This window comes from Betta splendens, chromosome 9 (assembly GCF_900634795.4).
Source record: "Betta splendens chromosome 9, fBetSpl5.4, whole genome shotgun sequence".
Taxonomy (NCBI): Eukaryota; Metazoa; Chordata; class Actinopteri; order Anabantiformes; family Osphronemidae; genus Betta; species Betta splendens.
In genome coordinates this window covers 25486895-25499664 of record NC_040889.2, presented here as the reverse complement: position 1 = coordinate 25499664, position 12770 = coordinate 25486895, and the positions used below count along the sequence as shown (strand labels likewise).

The window sequence follows — 12770 nt, the reverse complement described above, 5'->3', positions numbered from 1 at the left end:
ACTCAGTCTACTTGACTGCAGTGAGTAGCTAGAAACACTGATTTATATATTTATGTATATAAAGACTTCATCAAAGTTCAAGTGAGCCACTTTTCCCCCTGAAGTCTCTTTCAATAGGGTTTTCTGTAAAGTTCTTCTGAGTTTTTAAGTTTGTAGAGGCTGCCTTTCTCCTTTTCAGTATATCTTGCAGCAGATGGAGATAACAGACGCTCTTTATCTGCAAGACAAACCATTTGCTGCCTTCCTTCTTGCGCTGTATGAAAAATAACTTCCACAGCCGTGCGAATTGTGGTGGTTGGATAATTCATCACAATAAACACAGATTTTTTATCTGGCCTTGTCAAAGTTTCTGTTTAATCTTCAGTTCACTGTGCCAAAGTGGGGTGTTTTCATGCCAGGTCACCTTAAAACCCACGGAGAGAAAAGGGAAATGTGTCACTGAGGAATCATCCAGAATATGTTTTATTCGTTATATAACCCCATCCACTTATTCAGGTCGTTTTCTTCAGGAGATTAGCATATTCTAATGTAAAAATGCGATAAAGTTCTGCACTCAGTGTCTCATAAATGTAGACACTTTTAGTACTGCTGAGAAAAAAAAAGCTGTTTTATTTTATTAATAATCTTCAGGATGGAGCCTTAGTTGTATATTTTACAAACCTTTGATGGATAGACAAATCTAGAGCAGCTCGTGTTATTAGATGATTTAACATCCACTTTATTAACCACACCTGCACAGTCATTGTTATTAATTTTGTTTATGATGTTTTGGTCTCCATATTAATGAGGAATATGGCCAAAATATTAGAACATGAAGAACAAAAAGAAATGATCACCTTGTAAACATGGGTTTAATGGCAGAGCTGATATATTGGATTAAATTAGACTGTACAGGTGAACCTAATAAAATGGACCCACTTTGTCACTGCATTTAGTTGTCTCAGATGTATTGAGGTTGAAATACAAGTCATTTACCACAGAATGTAATCCCACAGAGGTTAAGCGAGATTATTTATGAATGTTTTAAAGCTCAATAAAATCCAACAGACCAAATTAGGGAAAATGTAAAATCAATTCCTACCCTAATGTGGAATGTAAATCATTTTGCCAGAGTTAAGAGACCTTCAAGCCTGCAGTGGCTGCTCCCAATTTCTGATTTTAAATCACTTGTGTCCCCGGCCCAGTGCAATGTCTTTGTAGACCGACACTGTCTCAGATATGGTTAGTTATGGCTTATGGCTGACTGAAGACGGCTTCTTTCCTACTGCATCAAAATCAGGTTGGATTCCCATTGAGGCTGTTTGAAGGTCAGAAATGCTACAGTGATTAAAGCACACTTACTCTCACCTGGGGACAGATTAATGCTAAGACTAAACTTAAGAAATTGGCCTGAGCCTAAACCTTCAATGCTAAGTCGAGCTTTAATTCTCTGCAGGCAGACAGATTTAGAGATGCACAGATACATAGAGGCTGTCACTCACCCCGAGGTCTATTAGTGTTCTGACTGCAGTGTGTGCAGCCTCCTCTGAGCAGCTCTCTGTGAGATACGGCACAAAGCCATACATGAATCAAAAGAACAGACAGTTATCCAATATAGAGAAACCAGGGCAGGAGAAAAAAACAAAGCCATCGCTAGTGGGACTGATGGAATTTTTCAACTCTGTGTTATTGAAAGATGCCATTTGTGTAGTTTAGAACCGTCATATATTTTTAAAGGCCATGTGATGATATAGGGGAAGCTGCCGTGTTTGTTCTCTACAGTCTCTGTTGATTTCTTACGACACACTGTGAATCTGTGGGAAAAGGTGAGGTGTCAAGCTTTTAAAAGTGTGAAACAAAGCAACGGAAGATCTTTGTGTGTGGGTGTGTGTGTTTTCGGGAGGGGATCACAATTGGAGCTCACCATAGTGCCGCTTCGTCTTATTTGCTCTGTCACAAAGATGAGAGTGTATCTGAGCCACAAACTCAGCGTCTGCAGCAAGAGAGACATGAAACTGGGGACAATCATTCTGCTCAACGGAAAAGTGAAAACTGTCAACAGAGTTATCGTATGGAGTCTTCATGGCTCAGTGATAAGCTATCATATAGTATATTTATGGCTGGTGGAGGGTTCAGCAGGTCACTGCAAATGGTTCAGAATGAAACATAAATATCTGAGACATGAAGGAATTCAGCCTTCATTTTGACTTATGATGCATGAATGTAGGAGCAATTCTAGTTCTCTGCATCGACCACAGAGTCAGATATTGCTTTTTAATCCATTAGCAGCAACTGAAAAACATAACATTAGTGATATCAAGCAAGCTTTACAAATAAACAAATAAAGCCCTGGCAACTTCCCGAAAAAACCCTGAGAACTAAGAACGTCCAGTATGGGTCACATACCTGATAAAGGTGAGTGTATGTGGTTGAGCCTCGCTATTGTCCAGCACAGCGTCCTCAGATGTCCAGCTAGCATACTGCAGAGGAAGAACAGCATATCTGGACACTGGCTGGGCTGGCTTATCTGAAAAAGCAGAATGAAACCGAAGCAAGAGTGATCAGAAATGAGGTGAGAGACGACAGCAGTGAAAGCATTTTCAGCTACAGTGAGCAGAAAGCGAAACGCACTGACAGGATAAAATACAGCTGCGGGGTGCAGAGGTATAAAACTCAAAAACCTTTTTCAGGTTGAACACTAACACTTGGCAGCAGCCGTTATAGATGGTTGACAAATTAAAGGAAAAGCCAACATGAAGTGTCTTAGTGAGGCCAAGCTATGCCGCCACCAGAACAGCTTCAGTGCACCTCCATATCGATTTTACAAGTCCCTGGAACTGTAGTGGAGAAATGAATCAGCCACACTTCTAGTGTTTTGATAATGGTGGATAAGACCCATTAGGTTTTTAGGAAAGTCGAGTCGAGTGATTTTCACACTCATTAAAGCCTCCAGTGACCCCTAAGGATGGGGCCACATTCATCCTGAAAGACAAAGCTTTCATCAGGATAAAGATGAGCAACTTTCCTGTAATTCCTGTAAGAAGTGGACGCTGTCATATTAGGCCACCATGTATGTAGAAGCTATATGCAAGAAGGGATGGACAAGATACTACATCATGAACATAAACATTAAGAGTTAACACAATGAAATCCAGAAGTCCATACTGTACATGTCAAGTCACAGAAGTAGCACATCAAAAATACAACTGCATGACAGAAAGGTTTTAAATATAATTTGACCAAGCTGGGAATTAATTAAACACCTGAATGGGGTTACTCTTTTCACATGAACATGCCATTCAAAAATAATTCACATTAATATTCTGCTATTACATCAGCCTGGCTGCAGATATTTGCTCCCATTCATCCAAAAAGCAGCATCAGGCACTGTGAATGGATAATAGGTCCTGGCTCACAGTTGGCATTCAAACTAATCCCAAAGGTGTTTGATGGGGTTGAGGTCAGGGCTCAGTGTGGACCCTTCGTTGTTCTAACCAAACTCAGGAAACCATTACGTTAGAACAGAGGTATTGTTATTCTGTACTACAGAGGCACAGATGGACGCTGAAATACCTTTATATGCAGTAAAATGTTTATCTTTCTGTATAGTACATCCTGCACAGTTCCTTAATGAAGAATCGGAGGATGATAATCTCCTACTCGTTCCCATAATGTACATTTGCCAAAAAGACTGATGTAATAGTTACATGAGGTAATGAGGACGCCTGTGAAACTGGGGTTTCAATGAAGCGCTTTATAAATGGTTTAACAGTCTTTATGCAGCCATTATAATCATGTAATGTGAAAATATGTACGAGCACAGTTTATATTGTGGAGTGCAGCTGGTCCTGTAAATTGCTTTGAATTCCTTGGTCACTACACAGCCACACACAATTAAGAAACACAAGTCTGTTACAGGATGGATGTTCATACCAGTACAGCACAATGAACAGCTTGCAGCTGATATTATAGTTAGCTTCCACTGTCTCTGCGCATGAATCAACGCTTCTGTATGAAATTGATTTAGCATTTGTTAGGGCCACTGCTTTCGTACTCCTGAAAAATACATGAATCAAGATTTGATAAAGCCATCTGTCTTTCAGGCTGATATTTTGAAGGCGCATCCAATTTTGAAGCGTTTAGTCACCGTTTAGTCAATGAGGCCAATTTAATCTGTCTTTAAACAATCATTATATGAATGTGCAGGAGACGCATGAATACACAGCAGGACAGGCAAGCTGTGCAGAAAGGAAAAGTTAGAATAACAAAGAGGGCAAACTTGAAGCCATTTGGCCAAAAACGTAGTGTATTGACAAACTACAGTAACTGTGAAACGAGTCACGCATTCCTTTGGCATACGATGATTATCAGAAAGGTAATAGATCAAGGAGTAGTTCATAAAAACAAAGGTTTTATTTGCCTTTGCACTCAGTTCATGCCTAGACTGGGGATCAGCTGCTCAAGAAAACAGACTGACACGTGTAACTGTGTCTTTTCCATGTGCTTAAAAAACGTTTTTAAAGCCTTTTTCTCTTTTTGTGGAGGTAAGTCAACCTTTGGTTCTATGATCTAAATGATGCTTGAATCTCCTCACTGTTTCCACGTGTTCTTTACTTCTGAAAGTCGCTTTGAAAACAATTTAAATTCTGGCTTTATTATTCACATTTTAAACACAGTGTACGAAATATCATGTTTTATCTTCAGAATTAGTTAACCTTAACCTGAATCACTGCCATCCTGCTTTTTAAAAATCACCTGAAGTGAATGTATCCAGGCTAAAAGATAACGAGCAGCAGAGGAGGAGGGAAGGGAATATTTTCCGTTGTTTGGTATGGAGGTGGTTTCTGTCCTTGTTCAGTGCCTAAGCTGAGGACAGAGGAGCAGAGGCGTTGGTGGACACAGAGTGAAAGCACTGGACGGAGAAAGTTAGAAGATTAGAGTTGAAAAGCTGTGTAAACACAGGCAAGGCCTCAGTGGGCAAAGCTGAAGAGTTGAACACGGAGGTGGCAATGTTACAGTATAATGGACTGGTACTTGATTGCAGCTCTGACAGGCGTTAGTTATTTGGAAACTGTGTTCTGTATAGTTTATTCTAGCTACACACCATGATCCTTAAACTCTCTAATAGAAATGTCTGGATTTCTTGCCGATTTATATAAGATAAATAAATAATGCCCACATCTAACTCCAGCACATACACACAAACAAAAGAGAGGTCCATCCGCTGAATATTTGCAAAATGTATGAAGGATTAAGGCAGAGTTACTGTAGGCTCCACAGAGAAAAGGGTCAGCTCTAAAAGCAGAGACAGCGTTTGACAGGCCTCCATTCACTTGCTGTTGATCAGTGCAGGACACCAGTAATTGCAGGGCTGATGCTTTGAAGTGCTTGCTTGATGTGGGACAGTGTTTTTAATGCATCACACCAGAACATTTTCTAACCCGTTTCTAAAACTGCTGTTTTACCGTATGAACAAAGAAACGGAAGCTTGAACATTCCATCATTTTCAGTCTGAGAGGGAACCATCTCGGTTTCTTGTTTGTCTCTATGCGTGACACAAACTGTGCCTGAAATCACAGCTGCCCCTTGGGGGAGCGTGAGAGGCACAACATTTAATAAACATGGGTATGAAAAATTCACATCCAACCAAATGCCAATACAGGAGGAGGCTGGGGGGTGAAGAGACCCCTCTGAAAGCAGGCCACAGAGTAGCAGCGAGGATGGATGCTGACTGAATGCTTAGCAAATGTGCATAATGTGGACCAGATTGGAAAAAGCTACTAAGCTAATTTAATGCTTGACTAAATGACAGTTGGACTAAATAAATGTAAACACGGGTAGTAAACAATAGGGGTTACAGTGCATTTTGAGCTCAGTGTTCAGCTCAGCGTGAACATTTTCTTTTGAAGCTTGTGTTTTTTACTAACTTTAGAATACTTATACTCTTATATGTTGGAAACAGAATTAAAGACTGTTTTTATCCTTTATGTTAAAGTGGAGGGATGATAGATTTCTCAATGTAGTTTAAGTTTGACCTTTGTCTCTGTCGCGACGCCCAAGGTCACATTGTACTTTCTATCACTGATGCACCTGCAATGATGATTAAAAGTCACATGCTCATGACAGTACGGTAGTTTAGAAGCTGATGCAGCCTGTTAATTGGTATTCAAGGTACAGAACTTGTGTAGGTGCTTTTGTAATGGAGATTTGGTAACTTCAAAGTGCTTTTTTCTCTGGTATACTTGTAAAAGCACTGTAAGTAATCACAGTTTACTCAAAATGTAAATATGTCCCTTGTTATGACCTCGAGTGAGTGTGTCTAATCCAGAGACACATTTCTGTACCCTGTAAGAACGCAGGTCCTGCTCCTCACAGTCGGAATCGCTGTCATATGGGTCATCAGTGGGGAACCAAGTGAGCAGGCCCTCGTTCTTCCAGAAATCACAGATGGGAACATCCCTGGGAATCTGCATAGGTTGTCAAAAACAAGAACAAGCAGTGAATAAGGCTTGGAGTCACCTCTGAGAAGGTAATCTCCTTCACCTTGTAGAAGTCGGTCTTCCACCTGAGGCATATCAATAAAAAATGAATCATCTGTTTACAATGTGATTAGTCTTGATACCACAAATATGTCTTACTAAGACTGTAGGTTGCTCATATAACTAAAATTAGCACATGATATATTTATCTTGTATTAGCTTCTCTTCATTGGCTCCCTGTAAAACAAAGGTAATTTAAAATAAGAATAAGAAAACTTTTAATAGTCCCACAGTGGAGAAATTGCGTCACAGAATAGCACGATACAAAGAAGAAAAATAAAAATACAGCAGCAAGAATTAGCACAGAACCTCTATATACAGGTGGGTAGAGTGAGTATGGAGTAATGGGAGGGGTAATTGCATATTAAATAACTAAATAAATATTGCACAGAGTTTGCACAATATTGCAAATATGAAATTTTCTACATAGCCATTGATGCAGTGGGTGAGTTTATGGACCAGGAGGTAATTAACACTTCTGATTGTACAGTTTGACAGCAGCAGGTAGGAAAGATCTGCAAAATCTCTCCTTCACACAGTGAGGGTGGATCAGTCTGCTACTGAAGCTGCTCCAGAGCAGACAGTGAGTCCTATAGTGGGTGAGAGTCCTGGTCCAGGATGGATGTGAGTTTAGCCAGGACCCTTCTCTCACCCACCTCCTGCACCTCCTTTCTAGCCTTTCTAAATGAAGCAAGAGGGGAAAAGCCCTTAGCTTCTTTAGTGTCTTTTAGCAAAAAAGGAAGGGCTGAACATAATCTAAAAAGTTATCTATAGATAAAGTCCACAGCAGATCAGAAAAAGCCTCTTACTTCTTCCATGATCAGGATCCCACAGCGCAACAGACTGTCCACGGCGTCCAGAGCAAAACTTTGCGATGACTGACAGGGCTGGAGAGAGATGGGCAGAGGAATAATAAAGCAAGGTCAGAGACACCAACAGCTTGAGCCGATCAGATATCTACAGCAGGAAATGCAGAAGTAGACAGCTGACAGAAAACATCAGGTATTTAGTGGAGTTGAAGGAAAGATCAGAGCGGGAGAATGAGAAATGGCCGATGGGGGTTCAAAACTGGATGTTTTCTGTGAGGAATGGGGTGAGAAACAGAGCTGCAAGCACAGGAGACAAGAAAGAGCAGTTGCTCAAATGAAAGGTAGGCAAACTGAGAAAGGAATAGTATTCCTGCCTCTGATTCTGGGCCTTTGAAGTCAGTCAGATGGAGCATGTAGATACACTGTCACACATACACAATACACACACAGCCAGCATCTAAAACCTCTCTCTGCCTGAGATACAGGCAACAGAGCAAGATGAATGACTGTTCAGCTCCACTAAACATCCAGTGAATGAGACATGCGTATGTGATTTGAATTCAGACTCACCGCTACCGAGCCTGGAGGAAGGAGATGGCAGAGCTGCAGGGCCTTCTCCGTGAGCTGGGAGTGGCACAGCACCACATCCAACTCCAGGTCACCTTTGACCTCCTCTCCATCCACGCCGTCAGTCCTCACCCTGCTGCTGACGCCGCTGGCGGCCACCTCACGCAGCATGGCTGACACCGCGCACGCTGGGAAAAACGAAAAAAAAAAGACACACACATCAGACATCATCATCTTAGCAGATCTGTGTCTGTATCAGTGTATTTGCAACATATCGCAAAATCTTACAGTTTGGATAAAAATGTGTTGGACACCAGATCTTGTGTGATGAGGGGATTATCTGCATTTACACAAGTAGTTTATCTTAATTTGTACATTTACCCCCTATTATCCTCCTTTCATGTGCTGATGGGAAGGTCCTGACATCCACATGGTTTATGTGTCTGAATAAAGCAGCGCATTTGTGAAAACATCAAACTCATTACTGGGGCAGATAGGAGTTTAAATGAACATTAATTAACAGATCCATGTACTAGCCACAATATTACACAAAAACATACAGTAGTTATTCTACTATTACTATATAACTTATTTTTGCCACTCTGTCCCTATCTATTACAGGACACATATATGCGCTCAGCAACACCAGCTTCACGTACAGTGGAGTATATAACTAAAACAGGTCATGCAGGAATTCTGAGTCATACAGGAACGGAGCTTTTATTCCACGGGGGAAGTAGCTTCCTGCACTTCAAAACAATACTTTATTTTTACCTCAGCACATTATTTGTAAGTAAAGCCCTGGCTTCATCTGCCTCTTAACATGAAATCTAGAAACAAAACAGCAAACATCTGCACCCAGTTATATTTACACAATGTAGCTCATGTTGACCTACAGTAAGCTTGTATAAGAACTTAAAAGGACTTGGTTGGTTAGGTTGGTCATTATGTCATTAATACTGTATGTAGAATCCTGTGTTACCAACCCAATCACCATAAAGAATCCCCCAGATATGGGGATCACGAATTGCATGGATTTCATTTTGAGAGTGTTTTTTTTTCCTGACAAAATCTGCAAATCACAGCTTTAATAAACTTGGGGACAACTTGTGGTTGGAAAACACAGTATCATACTGTAAATGCAAACATATTGAAACCCTCTGCATTATAGTCTGTCTTACTTCAACTGTAAACCCATAAACTACCGTGACCTCACCACTTTCATTTTCTCAGTGGTTGTACCTAAGGCACCATCTTCCTGCTTTGTCCTTGAACGCAGGCAGTGAATATGAATTCTTAAACGCACAATTGTAATTCCACAAGATGCCGGGATGCTATTCTCTATGCTGCTGGGAGGATCCAGAACTTTGAAAGTGGCTGTTAAACTCTTTGTGAAGTCAACATAGAAGTTAAACCGTAGTTTGCAGATGTCTATTAGCATAAAGGTAACATATGAGAGGCTTCTACACCACCTGCCTTTAGTTGGATTAAAGCGTTCACTCTGTTACAGAGGCTACTGTACATACTGGAGCTGCTGCATTTAACTGAACATACGACACTGTCACTGTTAACTGGCCTGGAAAGAAAACACCAATCCTTCAACCACGATTAAAACCAAAACTTAAAGGTGGTTAAATCCATAATTAATCTGATTGAATAGTTGCTTCAACATTAAGGGTGGAGTGTGGATTATTACGGTTCATTATTTTCATGTAATTTCATTATTTTTGTCGTTGTATTCTTCTGATTCATTGATTGGTGATATTTTGATTTTGAACTTGTACATTTTCAGTTTATATATAATGTTGCGTTTTGTTGTGTGGTCTTTCCCTTTTTCTATCTTTGAAGCGAACCTTGGGACAGTCTAGTGCTGTGAGGGCAGCTCTAGGGCTTCCAGTTTGAATAAACTGATAATGTGTAAATTTAGGACAAATACCTCAAGACGCACATGCATTATCACCACAAGGCAGTTCAGCCACTGCAGTAAGTAGCAGAAAAGCATTTCAGGAATGAGTAACCATCCATCATTTATTAAAACATTGATGACTATCTGACCTTTCTACAAAATTCACAGTGGTGAGTGTAATTTGCAGTTGAATTGAATGGCCCTAGGGCTAAATGGGTTTTAGGAGCAGCTGCAGCATACAGGATATTGCCATAATCTACTGCAGATAGTAAAGCAGATTTTCTAATATTAAAAGACAACTCAGTTTTGTCCTTCTGTGAAAATTTTGGCTGATACTACAGAACTTCAAAAGGTCCATGCTACTGTAAAATGCATGCACTTTGATTTCTTCTTGGAGTTTAGAACAAGTATAAAATAATGAAAGAGGTCAGCAGATGGTCAAAAGCAGTAACTTGAAAAATGATCTGCTTCAGGGAACATCTGACTCCTCCAGCTTGAAACTTCAGATATTATTCTGCTGCCTGACATCCGAGGATGTCTCACTTGTTAAAGAGGTGTAGCATTTCATTCATGAGGGTTCTAATGTCAGTCTTTTTAAATAACACATACTGACTCTGTAAATTCAAAGGGAAGCCCCAAACAAGAACTAACAGGAGAAACAATTTAAAGCAGCCTAAAACCATCAGTACTGCTGTCCTCACATCACTGGCTTTGGCATAAAGCCAAACTAAATCTGCTGTTGTTTGTGCTGCACTCTGCTCACCACTTGGTATTCCTAAAACATTAAAATACTGAGTTCTAATACTTTGAAATGCCATCTTACGAAGTGATTTTTCATGCCGACATGCCAACAGTCACAGCCACTGCCAAGGCCTCCCACGACAAACAAGGTGCCTGGAGAACACGGGGTCTTCAAGATGATATTTAGTTTAAATGTTATAGGAAGGTTTAGTCAGCCACAGCAAATACATGCGTTCACGCTCACCACCAACAGCTTCTGAAATAAAGGTGTGTGTGAGTATCTGGGCCTGGAGGGTGAGATGAAGTGTGGCGACAAGAGCAGGACGTGGCACGATGAAAGGATCCTTCCTATAAGAATGAAAACAACACCAAACAGAAAATAGTCATTAATTGAGACAGAGGTTTCACTGAAAAGGATATTGGATTTTTGATAAGCAACACAGTTCTGCTGTGTACAATCAGTGCTCTTTGTTTTCATTTTTTGACTGACAGAAAACCAACCCAGGCAGTGCAGCTATGATGAGGTGAGGGGCGAGCAGAGAGAGGGAAGAGTGGACAACCTCCGCTAAAGTTCCTCCGAAGCCTACATCTTTGTTCCTGAATAAGAGCTCCTCTGTGAGCCAAGCTACATCACGACAGAGGACTGATGCACTTACACCCTGTGGAGGAGAAGGATGGAGAAGTTCAGTAACAAAATCAGACATGAGCATTAACCATCTGGTGGCATTAGTTAGAGACTGGTGGGTATGACTCAGAAAATCACTGTCGCACTCATGCTAATAAACTTGCACGAAAACCAATTCTGCTTATGAGACTCTTAGAATATTGATGGATCCCTTTGAGGGGCAGAGGCGGATTTCAAGTCTGGCAGCACCAAAGAAAAGAAGCAAAAACACAAACACAGGGATGATGCACATACTGTACTGTACCTTGGGATGTTTGTACAGCAAGAGACTGGACACTAGACTTGTGGACATCACAGCCGTACAGGAGTTGGCAGCTATAAAAAAGGAGACACACATACACGCACACAGATAATGTGGATCAATTTGCATACATTAAAACAGCAGCTTACAAAAATTAATTTACGATTCAGCAGGGGTACATAATCCTGGACGCACAGAAGATGAGGTGGAGGATGATGGCAATGCTAAGGTCTCTCTCTCGGATGAGTTCAGGCGGATAATGAGAAGAAGGAAGGAGCCACGACATCTTCCTCTGCCCGAAGACACTGTCAGTTCTTAAGCGAAAAAGTGAAATGAGAAGGGAAGGATGTCAGGATGAATTTACAGCAATTCCATTCCAGGTTGTCGGGACTAATTTACACTTGTTATAGTTACAATCCTTAAGGTTTTCACAAAATGAAATCCAATTTTTCATGCTACCTTCATCTTCAGTAGCATTAGTTTTCAGGGATATCTTCTTTATGTACTGTAGTTTTCATAGAGATGGAGCCCATAAGGTCATTCAGTGCCATTACGTTGCCACTACAGTTAGTGCTAACTGGAACTGCTACTACAACAGACTGGTCATGCCCGGTGTAAACGTTTTAAATGTTACATGGTGCAAAGGGAGAAGGTGCAGTAAACGGTAAATCCAAAATATTATTAGTAGCTATACTGTAGTTGCAGAGTTTTAGGTACATGATACAGGGTGCGTGAGTCCAATTACACTCTTTACTTTCTTACACACAGTAGAAGCATACAAGCATAAAATAGTATCTTAAAAATTGAGGTACAATAAATTTTATGGGCTGCTGATCTGAGGCTGTGCTGAAGTGATTTGAGCTTTATTTATGTTCCTGAGTTCTTTGTGTGTGTGATATACAGCAGACTAGGAGAGAGTACAGTATGTCATATCTACCTCAGCTAACACACAAGTCTTTCAGTGACAGTGTTAAACTCAACCTAATGTTTCTGTAAAAGTGTTTATAGAGGAATTTTCTTTTCATTAAACATACACCCTTTTTTCACATTGGGGACTAAAATGAAATGGAAGCACAAACTTTCAGCCAGAGAGAAAAAAAAACGGAGTGAGTCAACAGAGACTGTTATCCACCGCAGCATGTTAATCATATGCACAACTAAAACTACTCACAGCTCAATCTACAGTATCGCTCTCTTGCCATTTCTTTCACTGTTTATTCCCACTCTCTGAAGATTTCAACTTATGAAGAGAGAAGCCACTTTGCTCGTCAAGCCTCTGAGCAGCGATCGAGTGAGGATGTTA

At 40.6% G+C, this 12770-nt stretch overlaps 1 protein-coding gene across 1 annotated transcript in view; it reads right to left on the bottom strand.

The window, feature by feature from the left end:
* Window positions 1-12770, bottom strand: part of gpat2 (glycerol-3-phosphate acyltransferase 2, mitochondrial) — a 64555-nt gene that overhangs the window by 1812 nt on the left and 49973 nt on the right. Inside the window, exons 15-24 of the mRNA XM_029160907.3 lie at window positions 11663-11781; window positions 11471-11541; window positions 11043-11200; window positions 10786-10889; window positions 7898-8082; window positions 7328-7405; window positions 6324-6446; window positions 2386-2506; window positions 1904-1972; window positions 1482-1537 (exon numbers count right to left, since the gene is read on the bottom strand). Of these exons, the coding sequence (XP_029016740.1) occupies window positions 1482-1537; window positions 1904-1972; window positions 2386-2506; window positions 6324-6446; window positions 7328-7405; window positions 7898-8082; window positions 10786-10889; window positions 11043-11200; window positions 11471-11541; window positions 11663-11781 (1084 nt within the window). The remainder of the gene's footprint in view (window positions 1-1481; window positions 1538-1903; window positions 1973-2385; window positions 2507-6323; window positions 6447-7327; window positions 7406-7897; window positions 8083-10785; window positions 10890-11042; window positions 11201-11470; window positions 11542-11662; window positions 11782-12770) is intronic.